General features: G+C 35.3%; 1 protein-coding gene across 4 annotated transcripts in view; it reads left to right on the top strand.

The window, feature by feature from the left end:
- LOC124160565 (ATP-binding cassette sub-family C member 4-like) overlaps positions 1–12320 on the top strand; it is a 45766-nt gene extending 33446 nt beyond the window's left edge. For 3 of the 4 annotated variants that reach the window (XM_046536434.1, XM_046536436.1, XM_046536437.1), the window contains 8 exons: positions 283–406; positions 1004–1201; positions 1283–1410; positions 7171–7416; positions 8991–9163; positions 9578–9707; positions 11161–11277; positions 12177–12320. In XM_046536434.1, the coding sequence (XP_046392390.1) occupies positions 283–406; positions 1004–1201; positions 1283–1410; positions 7171–7416; positions 8991–9163; positions 9578–9707; positions 11161–11277; positions 12177–12197 (1137 nt within the window). In that variant the 3' untranslated portion in view covers positions 12198–12320. The remainder of the gene's footprint in view (positions 1–282; positions 407–1003; positions 1202–1282; positions 1411–7170; positions 7417–8990; positions 9164–9577; positions 9708–11160; positions 11278–12176) is intronic. The other variant, XM_046536435.1, reaches the window with a different exon arrangement.
- The last annotated feature ends 2239 nt before the right edge of the window (positions 12321–14559 follow it).

Genomic DNA, 14559 nt, shown 5'->3' with positions numbered 1-14559 from the left:
AAGTATTCGATACCAACGTCTACTGAAGAATCCGGTGGCATATTTCTTATTTAAAAACAGTTGAAGGCGACTTTGATGTGCAGTACAGTGCTGCAATGCTCCTAGCGACATCTCACATAGTTTAACGAGCGAGAATCGCACGCTACTTGAAACGAGTGTGTGGGCCGGATGAAAGCCCTCCACGGGCCGTATTTTGAAGACCCCTGTCCTAAGACATCAAACATATGCACACACAAACCAATGAAAAATTTTCCGGTGTCTAAACTAGATTTTTCATTATAGGATCAGCATTCTTCAGCATTTTATATACTGCTAGCAGCTGGAAGAGCATTTGGTCTTTGGCTGGATATCCTCTGCTTTATTTATGTAACACTGGTTACACTGAGTTTTCTCTTCCTTGGCAATAGTAAGTACAGGTGAATTCGAAAGGTATAGTTGAATGACCAACATTCGTTCATTCACATGATGCTCCTCATCTGAACTTGTTCACTAAGCTCGTTCCAAATGAAATTAAAAATAATTTGAAAGCCAATAACAGTTTAGGCTTTCCTAAAATAAGTCACTGTACTCCTTTCCAAAATTTAGACTCAGGATCTCTGTAGCTGAATTCAAGTATTCCAATATGTATTCTTCAACTGATAACATACTTATCTTTAACATTAACATAAAGCACACTCACAAGTTTTAATTGAAGATATTTTTTTATCGAGCGTGGTCAAAAAATCCAGGAAACATTCTGCCTATAGAATAATGAATGTTAACGGTTTATGAACATTTGTCTTAATGTCTGCACTTCTCTGTAAAATAGCGAGCCAATTTTCTCAAAAAATTAAGACATCCTCACTGGCATTCAATGGGTAAATTCAATTGGCGGGGGTTGACATAAGACTGGGTCTGGGGACTGGGATTTTATAGCAGTTTTATAACAGGCATTTGAAGAGTAGCGAGGTGTAAACAACTACATTTTTAAATGTTAATTAACCTAAATTTTTCTTTCACCTAGACACACTTGGTGGAAATGTTGGACTTGCAATAACACAATCAGCTGGATTGGCAGGATTTTTCCAATGGGGAATGAAGCAATTTGCACAGTTGGAGATACAGATGACCTCAGTGGAAAGAGTAATTGAATACTCAAAATTGGAGAAAGAGCTTGAAGAACCTAGATTACAAAGAAAGGTTTTGTCAAAACCACTATCTGGTAAGTCTAAAATTCCAAGCAACTACGGAAAAATTGATAAATCTCATACATTTATTCACGGTTAAATATCAACATTTACAGAAAACAAAGCAACAGAAGACTGGCCATCAGCAGGGCAGATCACTTTTCAGAATGTATTTCTGAAGTACAACCCAACTGACCCATACGTACTAAATAACCTACAATTCATCATTCATCCCAGGGAGAAGGTAGAGTACATAGCTGTAAACTGATGAAATAAATAAAAATATGTATTGAGAGATTAACCCTTTCGTGCCAGAGCCTCGTGGAGGGAAATTCTTCCACGTAACAAGTCCCTTGAAATTTGTTTGCACTTCCCTGTACAAAGCTCTCTCGTGTTGACGGAAGGTAGAGGTTCCCACCCGTCCTAAGGCTGGAGGACCCAACTCAGCGGGATGCCGTTCCCTTTCCTTGGCCGCCATCCCAGACCCTAGATGGATTAGTAAAAGACTCCTTCACAGCGCAAGTCCACTGTCAACTGAATGAGATAGCCAAGCTTTATAAAAACAAATATTTGCCGCTCCCATCACTTTCTTAATGTATGATGTGAATTCCCTGTATTTTTCTGAGCAAGAAGAAATTTTAAACTAAGTTCTAACGTTCATATTAACAGATCTAGTATATTTCTTTTGTGAAGAAAATCCTCGCTGCATATATGTGGCATTCGGCACAAAAGGATTTGAGTCTACACTTGGGAGATAGGGAGTCTCCCAGGGACCCAGCAACCTATGAGGAAACTTAAAAAGGATTGAAATGATTAAGACTAAAATTAGGAATGGGTCAAATCCACAATTTTCACAAATTCGAGTCCTTCAAGGATGTGAATCAAACCTTGAATTCGTATTTTTAAAAATTTTGAAAATTTAATGAAAGCATGCATGTATATTCACCTCCAGGAAAAAATGTTCCATGAAAATTAACACGTAACCTAGTGATGCCACTCCTAGTTCCCACGTTTATCCACAGGGAGCACTATTTGTGGCTCTGGCATTGACCACAACAAAAAAAATGTCTTAGAGCACCAACCCAGATAACACGGCATTTGTATTACATCAATAATACACAAAAAATACATGCCCAAATACATATGTATAAGATGGAATACGATCGTATTACATCGGTATATTTCACGTAGAAGTGGTTCAAAAGTCCCTATAGATGTATGTATTCGTGCGTATTACAAATTGGAAATCTGAATACCCATACATGATTTATACATATGTATACAAAGGAATACAATCGTATTACGTCTGTATATTTCACGTAAAAGTGGCTCAAAAGTCCCTCAGGATGTATGTATACATGCGTATTACAAATTGGAAATCTGAATATCCTTACATGTAATATACATATGTATCTGCAGGCCCTCGTACACGAATTATACATATTGATTTTCTGACCCACATCCACTTAATATCAATATGGATCAAACGGATGAATAAATATAAGGAAAGCAGAACATACAGATAATAAAACATTTATTCAAAGAGAAAAATAAAATAATACACACAAATAACAAGTGTGGCCATGAATATTGCTAACAAGCATTAAGGGCCAGCAAACAGTAGGTGAAACTTAGTTTAAAAAAATGGCACAAAGATAAATCAAGTACAAACAATGGTTTGAGTTGGAAAATAGAAAAAAATGTTAGCATGGAACAAGCGTTGTAACCCATTGCACAAGAAGAAACCTGAATTCAGGAAACCAACTCTGCACAATTAACCACTTTCTGAAAGGAGAAAAGAAGAAGTCAAGTTTAAAAGTCATGCAAAAATATATCTTTTTGTAAGATCTGAATAGGAGCTCAAGGCCTTTCAATTTGAATTCTGTGAAGTCTGTAATTTTAGTACTAATTCTGTATTCTGAATGCAAATGAAAGTTTGGCTTCTCTGCTAGGTTCCAGACATAAGTTTTAAATCTTTTCATTTACCAATTATGTCGAGGTCCCAGCTAGCACAGATTTGACATTGTCCTTTGAGAAATCATATATTTTGGGGATATGCTTTCATTTTACAAAATTAATAGCCTTTCTCTTAAGAAGAATGAGAAATATGAGAAAAGATCATATGACTACTTTTAAATATAAATTAACTAGGGAAAACGTGAATCCATTGGTATGCTTATTTAGTACATTATACCAATTTATTAGTACCATGATTTAGTATCGGATGATTCACACTGAAAAAATATAAACTTGTGATATCAAATTTTCAAACAAATAAATTTCATACATAACCGATAATTTCAGGCTTAACTTTAAGAAACCTCTCCATCATGGATAAAAAATTTTTTTTCCCTCAAACCTTACCTCGGTATTAACAATTCCACCTGGTCTTCCCCTATTGAAAATTTCCCATAGGAATTTTTTTTCCTATAGTAATTTGACAATGGGAACTCGACCATTTTCCTATAGGAAAAAAATTTCCTATAGGAAAAAAATTTCCTATGGGAAAAAAATTTCCTATTGGAAAAATATTTTCCTATGGGAAATAAATTCCTATATGAAAGCAAAAATGTTGAACAATTAAGGATTAAGAGTGTCATCCTTGAGCAGAGAGATTGCGCAGCAACTCAGTAATGTACTAATATCAGTATTCCAACTTCAGTTCCAGTACCACCTAGGCTAATACATTATCTCATGCTATAGCACCAATATTTATAATTGCAAAACCGGGATTTAAGTGTCATCGAGAGCTAACTTTGGTCGATTGGTTGGAGAGAAAATAAATATTTTATACTATATATTATGTAGCCATTTCAAGGATAAAATTAATAATTACTTATGGCATTTATTATAAACACTTCTTTCTCTTATTTTGGTGATTACCTGAGGTTTTGCATTATTAGTTGTATTCAAGACGCGATACTATAGTTAGTCGAAAGCCATCCGACTAGAAAGTTACCTGCAAATGCGAGTATATAGTTTCTAAAGGAATACTGCCTCACATGTACATATAATGAATTCCCACACCTCTAGATCTCATGTATATGATCTTATCTGATCCCATTTCCTATAAACAGTGAATGGAGTCACTTTTTCGTATCACTTGGTCGTTTGTCCTATACTGCTCGAGTTGAAATGCCAAATGATTTCGCTCCCTATGAGACATGCGGTGCGCCCATTCGACCTCGAGCAAATAATTTCTTCCGCTCTGATACTCGCCGCCTGCATTTCGTATTTGTCCACCATCAATGACAGCGAGCGGGAACGCTCCCTCCGAGGTCCCTAGGAGAATAGGGAAAATTTCTCATTCCTATTGTAAACTTTCTTAGGACATACCTATAGGAAATTTATTATTCGTATAGGATCAATATAGGTTCCTATAGGCTCAATATAGGTTCCTATAGGCCCAATATAGGTTCCTATAGGGACCTTAATTGTTCCTATAGGAACCGTTGTGATTCCTATAGGAAATTCTATTTCCTATACGTATTTACATAATTCCTATAGTATTTCTTAAAACCCTATAGGAAATAGAATTTCCTATAGGAATCGCAACGGTTCCTATAGGAACAATCAAGGTTCCTATAGAAACAATCAAGGTTCCTATAGGACCAATACAGGTTCCTATAGGAACCATTGTGATTCCTATAGGAAATTCTATTTCCTATAGGAAATTCTATTTCCTATAGGAATTTACGTAGTTCCTATAGTATTTCTTAAATACCTATAGGAAATCAATGGGACATTTTCAATAGGGTCTGGCTTTGCTTCGTCGTCTTTTCCGTAATCCATTCTCCTCTTGTCCAGGCCAAGCTATTTACATCGTCGCCTCCTGGGTATGCGCGAAAGAGCATGAAAATAAAATTATAATTAATTAATTTGGCCCATACGCACCTCTTTCTTACATATAATGACAAACTTTCGCATGAAAATTACGTATTTATCTTGTGTTAATAATAATGACGAAATGCACCTTGATTGACTGCATTTCAAGATGAAAGAAATATTACATTTTGCTTTAAGGGAACCGATATTACACGACCAATACTTCTTGCTCGTTAAATAATTAGAAGTAGAGGGCAAAATCGCTCGGAACCTCGAGGAATCTATTAGTGACAAGGCTACGCTGATAAGTCTAAGGTCAAAGATGTTATGACTAAAGCATAGGATAACTAGGAATGCAAGAACTACAATACAGTAGGTTGTGGTAATAAACAGCGATAAAACAACTTACACGTGAACGAAAACATTCCTTTAAACAATTTTTTCTGCTCTTAATTAAGAGAAGAAAAAATGTAACTTCAGCCGCGAAGCACGGAATTACTATACGACGCATAATCTATTAATTTATACGTACAAGATTGACATTACTATGTTTTACCATATAACTTCAATGGACACCAGTCTCCTCGATACATAACTCAACAAAAAAGGAAAACAATAGCCAAACATAAACAAAATAATTACCTCTATTGGCGCAATGTGGTCAACACATTGCGCCAATAGTTGTATCCAAATATACTCAAATAACATAATTAATGTAGTCTATGTATGCGTACAATATAATAAAAGATAAATCATACCTTACCTTAATTATCCAGTGACAGGAAACTGTTGGAGCTGGCTTGCACGAATCGCAATAACGTGCGGGATTGAAGCACATTTCCAGCAAAACATAGCTTCGGTTTGAGCACACCATCCACACGCACCGGTTATCGAGGATTAAAACACTATGTCAATTCTTCCAATACGTATAATAATACAAACAAATATAAAATTAACTATACATCAGTAGCCGGAGTTCCTCCTACAGCACGTTCTTGACGTTCTCGTAGTCTCGAACGAAATGCCGAGCTAACTGTTAACGAGATTATCACTCCCACTCACTTCCCTAGCTTGTTGCGACAGAATTGAGAATTTAATTTTTTTGTTTAAACAGTTAATTTAAAATATTGTTTAAAAAATTAAACTTCGCTTTTACTTTTGCGCTGTGCAAGAACTATTTTTTGTATTTTTCATGTATTGTGAACCATTTTCCATGTGTATATTTCGCGGATGGAAACTGAATTTTACATATGTAATACGTCTGTATTTCGCGTGCATTTACAAATTAACATAAATATGGTCGCCATACTACCCTTGCTCACATCGATCAGTATATGATTTATTTTTAAGCTTCCTGGGTATAAATTCGAATGGATGAATGATCATTGAAATGAGGAAATCTGGCGTTTGCAGTGAACATATTATTTCTGCAGAAATGTTTCTGAACATTTTACTAGACGCCACGAAAATCCACCTCTCAAAAATTACAGGAAATATACATAATGTATATTTTGTGTATTTTTGACCACATTTACATATGTATTTCCTCTGTATTCATACATATGTAAAAGTAGCAAGTGTTACACGATATTTACATTTGTATTTTTGACCACATTTACATAAGTATTCAAATTTCAAAAATACAAATGTATTTATCGTGTAACACGTACCACTTTTACATTTGTATGAATACAAAGGAAATACATCCAATAATACATATGTATTACACATGTTATACATAACAAAAATAAATATGTATGTGACCCATGAAAATACAATATAAATACATTATGTATATCCAAATGTGTGCTGTTGGGGAATAAGAATTCCATATACGATATCAAATCCTGAAGCCAGGAAACCCAGAGAAGCTCAATGTCAACAATGCATAATGAATTTGAAGTTGCATTATTTTCTATTTAGAGTTAACTATTGCAATCCTAGATTTTAGTTAAAGAAAGAACAATTGGTAGTATTAATGTACAAGTCATTCGCATTGTAACTGTAACAAAGATAAGTGTGTTATTTAGAACCCTTTGTTTTCTAGCTTGAATCTTATTGATTTCACATTTGAATCCTTGATTCTTGGGAATTTGATGATTTTAGGGGGTTGGCAGATATTAAAATCCATCCCTCACTAAAACATAATGTGCTGACCCCAAACTTAATTTTCTTGCAGCTAGGAATAGTGGGAAGGACAGGAGCTGGAAAATCTTCCCTGATCACAGCCCTTTTCAGGCTGGCAGAGGTGGAAGGGACAATTTTCATTGATGGCATTGACTGTGCTTCCATCAATCTTTATCAACTACGCTCAAAGATATCAATAATTCCTCAGGAGCCTGTAATCTTCTCCGGCACATTGAGAAAAAACCTAGATCCATTTGATGAGCACTCCGATCATGTTCTTTGGATGGCCCTTGAAGAGGTAACAATAACACATACATATTACAACTTTTAAAATCAGATTTTCCACAGAATAAATAGTACAATAAAATTATTGCACTCACCAACTGCCACTATGATCCTTATCCTTGATCCTATACAGGGATGCCGACTTACAAAAAATATTGGGGGGCCCGAACCAGGGATCTTGCCCCGGGAAATTTTATAAGTAGTGAGTTTTGAGTTTTTTAAGCATTTTAGAAGAGTCATATGATCAACGTTAAGAACCCTGTTAACTCGAACCTCGATATCTGGAGACTCCGGGGAAAATGGACAAGCCTGACACATTTTTTCCTCACAACCATAACAAATTTATGAGGGGGCTCGGGCCCCCTCAAGCCCCATGGAGTCAGCACCATTGATCCTATCAATCTGTTCTCAGCAATGCTCAGCTGATCATTACACACTCAGCTAATCCTTCATTTTAACAATGAACCAGATCATGAAACAGTAGTTAAAAATCACAAACATAAACCTCGACTTTCACAATGTGACTGGAAGAGCATTGCAAGACTTGGAACTTTCCTGGAATTGAATTTTATCTTTATTCTAAGCTCTCAGTAGTTTTACACCAGGAAAAATTATCACTTATCTTCTTAACTTAACTTCACTTATCATTTGACATGGAGTAAACTTACTAGGTAATACTTCACTCAAATACAGAATTGACAATTTAAAAATGTAAAAAAATTGCAGAATTGGATTGGATATTTTATCAAGAAATTACAAAGTTACAATGTTTTCAAGGCTTCACTTATTTTAAAAACTCCTAGGAATCCCTTCATTGAACGAAATTGGATTTGAGCCTATACATTAAATAGCTTTTTAATCTTGAATAAACATAGTGAACATGAAGATGATGCCCTTTCTATCTAACAAATTAAATTTATTCTGGAAAAATTCTCAAAAATTAATTTCTATTTGATTAAGAACTTTACTTGGTGAGTCTAATCAAAGGATTACATGACCAGAAACATTTAAAACGAATACGCAAAGGCTTTTGGTGTGGAAAAATTAATACACTTTAATTTCCTTATCTATTACCTACAAAATTACGACACTGCGAGGATTATTGACCACAGGATTGATCTACATATTTGCTTCCTACAACAAAAGTCACGAGTTAAAGTCCTGCTTGGGCCTTTCTCTGAAGAGGCCATGGCTTTTATGTAACATACGCATATATTGCTTTTGCTCATGAAACACTTGAGGACAAATTGATGGCTTGTCTGATGCTCAGAGACAAATTTATGGCTTATTCATTCCATACAATTGTGGAAATGCAGTCTTGTCAAGAGTTACCATTTGAAAAATTGATTAGATATTATAATGCACTGCCATAAGTAATATCAAACTAACAGCATGATTGACAGAGAGATAAAGCCCTCCCTTGGTAAACCAGAACTTGTTGGTTCAAATTCCACGTGGGTAAGTTTTTCACCATCAAGGGCTTAAATGCATGTGCATGCCCACAAACTCACACGTAAGAGAGGGCTTCAATGACCTAATTTTGCTTAGCAAGTAAAGACGACATATTATTATTACTATTATCAACAGGTTGAACTGAAAGAGCTGGTCCAGAGTTTCCCAGCAAAACTTGACTCCAAAATTTCCGAACGAGGAACCAATTTTAGCGTTGGTCAAAGACAGTTGATATGTCTTGCAAGAGCCATCATACGAAAAAACAAAATCCTCATACTTGATGAGGCAACGGCTAACATTGATCCACAGTAAGTAGAATTACCTTTTGAAGTTAATGGTGGTACACAAGGGTGCCGACTTACAAAAAATATTGGGGGGCCCAAACCGGGGATCTTGCCCCGGGAAATTTTACAAGTATTGAGTTTTAAGTTTATAAGCATTTTAGAAGTCATATGATCAACATTAGAGCCCTCATAACTCGAATCTCGATTTCTGGACACTCCGGGGAAAATCGACTAGCCTGACACATTTTTTTCTCACACCCATAATGAATTTTTAGGGGGCTCGGGCCCCCTCAGGCCCCAGGAGTCGGCGCCACTGGCGGTACATAATAACATTATGGTAGATTTGACTAAAAGGAGTAAGCGTAATGAAATGCTTGCTTCTAATAGTCACTTGCGTTTCATGTAAGACAAAGCTATTTACCACTGTTCTTTCCCTAGGACTGATGCAATAATACAGAGAACAATAAGAGAAAAACTAGCAGACTGTACTGTCCTGACAATTGCTCATCGCTTGCACACTGTCATGGATTCTGATCGAATTTTGGTGATGGATGCAGGAGAGGTGGTGGTAAGTTTCTCTATGGTTTTAAAACTGAAATTTTTTTGCTCATTTATGGTTTTGACATTTCCTTTTAATCCAAGCAAGGAAATATAAGAATGATATACCTTAGAAAAATTAGGTACTTTTTCAACAAATTTTGACTGAAATTGATATGTTAACCCTTTTAGTGCTATCCTTCTTCCCGGGGTACAGTCGAAAAATGCAGAGGATATTTTAATAAAATATAGCAACTAGGCAAAATAAACATTATATAGTTAATTTTTTAGATATCTCTAAGCATTTTTTTTAATTAATGACATTAAATTGGACAATAAGCACGACATTTTTGTACGTTTACTGATATATAACTTTTTTATTTCAATGTCCTTAAATTTAACAAAATAAAGTACATAAAAGCCGATATATCGGCGTGCCGCACTTTTCAGCCGAGCGGTAAAAGCCGATATATCGGTGTGCCGCACTAAAAGGGTTAAGTGACTCAATTTCTTAATTAAAACCTTTAAACTTAATGTTATAATAGTCATACCCACTAAAACATGATGAATAATGATTTTTGGCCTAATTTTTCATGACCTACTGCTGGTGAAATGTTATTCCATACGATTCACAGTCAAAACTCGGCTGAAAGTGCAAAATTTCACCACCGAGAGAATGAAAAATAATGAAAATTTGCATTATTATTACAATTAACAATTTCTTATTTTGTCAAATAATCCATTAATTATCTTTCTTACTTTAAGACACAAAATGAGCCATTGTGTGCTTTTCTGTCACTTATTACCAGAGATATATGTCTAATGCATAGATGCTTTCATAAAATTTCAGTTTTGTAGCAATTTCTTGTGAACCGAAGCATGAATACCAAAAAGACGTTAGGATTATTTTTGTATCCATTTGAAAACAATTGGCAAATTTGGCTAAAATCTGTTGACTCAAGGGTTATTTAGTGGGAGGCTAACTGGGGGTGGTCCCAGTTGTAGTGGGGGTTCAAACAGAATTCTTTTTATCTACAGTATAGTAGTATAATTTGGATACCCAAAGCCCCTTTCTGGATCTGCCATTGGATTTTAACATACCAAAAGTGTGTAAAATAGGCCCTCAGTTTAGAGAAAATTTATATTTCAAATTGTTAAACAGATAAATATATCGGAAAATATAACTAAATACTTTTGTACAAAGTGGCAACCTCTAACAATGTTGACTTTATCTAGTGTGTGTTTTGATTCAATGAGGCCCTTAGCCTGCCATAAATCAGCCAGTGGACCAACGTATTATCATATGCCCAAGAGAAATGGATTTGACGAATTCTATAAGGTATTCATTGAGAATATTAACCCAGGAAAAATTGTTGAGGGTAGAGATCAGGTTTTCCTAAAAAGCACATTTGTTAAATAATCTTCTTAAGAAATCTCTCATAATGATGATTACATAAAAATAATCTATTTTTATACATTAACAGGAACTGGGAAAGCCAAGTGAGCTGCTGGAAAGAAGAAATGGTTTCCTAACAAAAATGGTTGAAGAAACTGGGAAAGAAATGGCAGATAACCTAGTTGCCCTAACTGCAAATACCAAGGTAATAATTCACAGGCACAAAAGTAGAACAAAGACGATAAAATCCCCCACAATGTTCATGACTCATCAAAAAAGGCACCTCAATTGATTCTGATGTAAATAATATTTTAGAAATCCTACACATAACAGTGTTTCAGGAGGAATCTGCAATATTCCAGAAGGTGGTAAGGGAGATAATTACAAGCATTTTTTTGTCCATAAACATTTAATTGCAACTCCTTAGTTACTGAGCTATGAGAACGCAAACATTTTGATGAATGCACTTGCAGTTGCTTTACCATGAAAACAGTTTTCCTTGAGTACCAGGCCTTTTCGAAATTTTATTTCATACCCTGGAATTTTAAGGACATCAAATAATTAAGGTTGAATGAAAATGTCCGACTGTAAATGTCTGAAACAATTACATATTCTCAAAATGGGTGAGATTGCACAGTCGTATTATTGTTACATACTCGCTCAAAGCTCTCGTTTAATTAAGCTCAAAGAATAATTGTTCCAGACAATTACAATCTCAATATTTTTGTCCAACCTTCATTTAATTTCCTTAAAATTCAGGAGTTAAAAATAAAATGTCAAAAAGGCTGTATAGCCAAGAAAAATCATTTTCATGATAACTGCAATGTGTATCCAAAAAAATGTTTATGCTGCCATAGCTCAGTAACTAAGGAGTCGCGACCACATGCTTATGACAAAAAGTACTTAAAATTGTTTCCCCTACCATTTCCTAAAGTATTTTAGTTTCCCTGTGAAACGCCTAGTATACATTAGCATTCCTTAAAAAGACCTTATTGGCTGATTACATAGTTATAATTTCAAAACATCTATGTAATATGACTTTTGAGAATTATGTCATATTATCATATGAATCAAATGTTTGCTTGATATAATTATTTCTTTCAGGAAGGCAAGAAATTAAAATAAAACCATTTCACGACAAGAGCATCATCTAAAAATGGCATCCCTGACCAAGTGTCAAGGCAAGGAAGAAGAAAAAGTCATATGTTAAACAGAGATCCTTATAGAATAAAAATATTTATACAACAATGCCCAGTATATAATTGCCATTGTTTTGGCCAGGACCATTCCACTTTAAATCACCAAAAAAGTTCAAAATTTTCCTAACAACAAATGTGAATATTCAATTTGCAATGTCATTAGCTTTGTGATTGGTCCTCCAGAATGGATTAGTACTGTAAGCTGAGGGTCTACTGTACTTTAATCTTACCAAATTTAAAAGAAATTCGATTAGCACAATTCGTGAATTCTCTTGCTAGAACTTCATACATAACTTCATGATTTAAAATGGAGCGGGTGCAGTAATGAAAGGATAAATGCTGCTGTTCATGAGTCAAAATTCGTAACATTTAAAGGTATATGCCTCCTATATGGACCAAAAATTAAGGTAGTAAATATCTTTCATTTAAATTTATAAGAAACTTTCTTTTACAACAAGTTTCGGTACCATTTTGATTGGGACAGTGATTTTGTTTTGTAGTAACTAATATTCTGCAACAGCATTGTACATATGTATTTACAAGAGACTACATAGGTACAGATAAATTTTCAGGTCTCTTCACAGGCAAGGGTTATGCGAGAAAATTCAGCAAAAAATTGACCTTAAAACAGAAGGCTGCTTTCATTAATAACAGAAAGTTTTGAACTGCATTAAAATTGATAATCAAAGGTTACCTTTTTTCAATTTCTACTAGGTCCACCAACAAGCATGTTTCGAGGTAGGAGGCAGATCTATGAGCAAACCAACTATACTACTCCCTAACCTAACACCTAGTACAATGAATCTTGGTACAAATGGCTTTGGAATTCAGGAATCTAAATAGCATAGTGGTTAGCATAGCAGTTTAGAAAGCCAAAGGCCTGTGGTCCGATTCCAATCTAGGGGGATTTATTCCAAAACCAATTTATGTGAAGTCCTTCACACAAGATGAAGACATGGATATGATGGCAAAATTTTTTATCCTCTTCATACTTTGACAAGAGTTTCAGCAAAGAAAAACAGCAATACACTTGTGGCAGTTATGTGGAGAGGACAATGCCACAATTCTTCTTCATGAGGTGAGAAAACAATGGGAGTCAAATAATTGTGGACAACATTTCTCTTCGACGATGCGAAAAAAAAGGTCTTGTAATGGTGAATACATATAGTGGCGTTCGGTTATATGCATATTTGTTCCCTATATTTCTCGGTGGGTAATCATCCCAGACAATTGTGCTAATTTGATTTGTGAAGTAAAAGTGAACATTTCAACGTTTAAATTCCATTTGACTTTTTCAGGAGGGCCGGACACCTTCTGAAGGCTTCCCTTCCCAGCTTCACCAATTATGTATGCTAGAATAATGACTTTTGTTAGTATAGCTCTAGAGATAAAAAAAACACCCAGGAGCGGACATTTTCCCAAGTCCCAACTTGACGCCAAAATGGCAAGGCTGACTAACGACACCCCTGCAACATAAAATGACAAACTCCCTGAGCTGACATGAGAGGAAGAGCCATTCTTTCCTTCCTGTTGACAAGGCATTTTAACCTGACAAAAGACTTTATTCCAGTTGCCATTGGCCGAAAAGGTGGCTGGTCGTTGCCCAGTGGTTGAGCATAGACAATTCCTGTCCAGCAGAAGAGAAGATACAGGGAAGGGAATGAGGCAAGAGGCCTACATAGGCACTAGGTGATTCTCACCGCATTTATATACTTTATTGACATTGCCAAGTTCGGTAGCCTCTTTTCTGCCCCACAAAGAATTTCCCTTAATGGCAGCAGAGTTGCATTAGAATTCAAGAGTTTAAATTTCTTAACCAACTGGAATCAACAAATTTTTTTGGTGTATAATTTACCAGATTTTAGAATTTGCAAGCGCTATTCACTTATAAGCATTTTTATTCTCTTCTATCCACCATTTTGTCCAACAATGTACACACTCGTTCAAATATTATAAACCGCAGGTTTTAACACTGATATAATTTTCAATTGTAATAATCCTTATGATTATGTCTGAAGAAAATTTTCTGAAAAATCAGGCCCTTAGCATAATTGAAATTATTTGGCAAGACAGATGTTGATTATTGACCTGCCATTGCCCTTCAAAACTATGCTTTTCCCTACTTTTGATACGCAATAACTATTTGCAGTATAAATGCTGCAGGATACCCACTCAGGGAAGTAAATTTAGCGTGCCCTACAGAGGGAAAAACCCAGCATGATCTTTTCCACGTTCACCTATGAGGTGCCGACGCAATGCTTAGGAATAAGAACCACAAACAGGAGCAT

The sequence above is a fragment of the Ischnura elegans genome, chromosome 6 (genome assembly GCF_921293095.1).
Source record: "Ischnura elegans chromosome 6, ioIscEleg1.1, whole genome shotgun sequence".
NCBI classification, from domain to species: domain Eukaryota; kingdom Metazoa; phylum Arthropoda; class Insecta; order Odonata; family Coenagrionidae; genus Ischnura; species Ischnura elegans.
The sequence above is the reverse complement of the archived record's forward strand: the minus strand, read 5'-3'. Positions and strand labels throughout refer to the sequence as shown.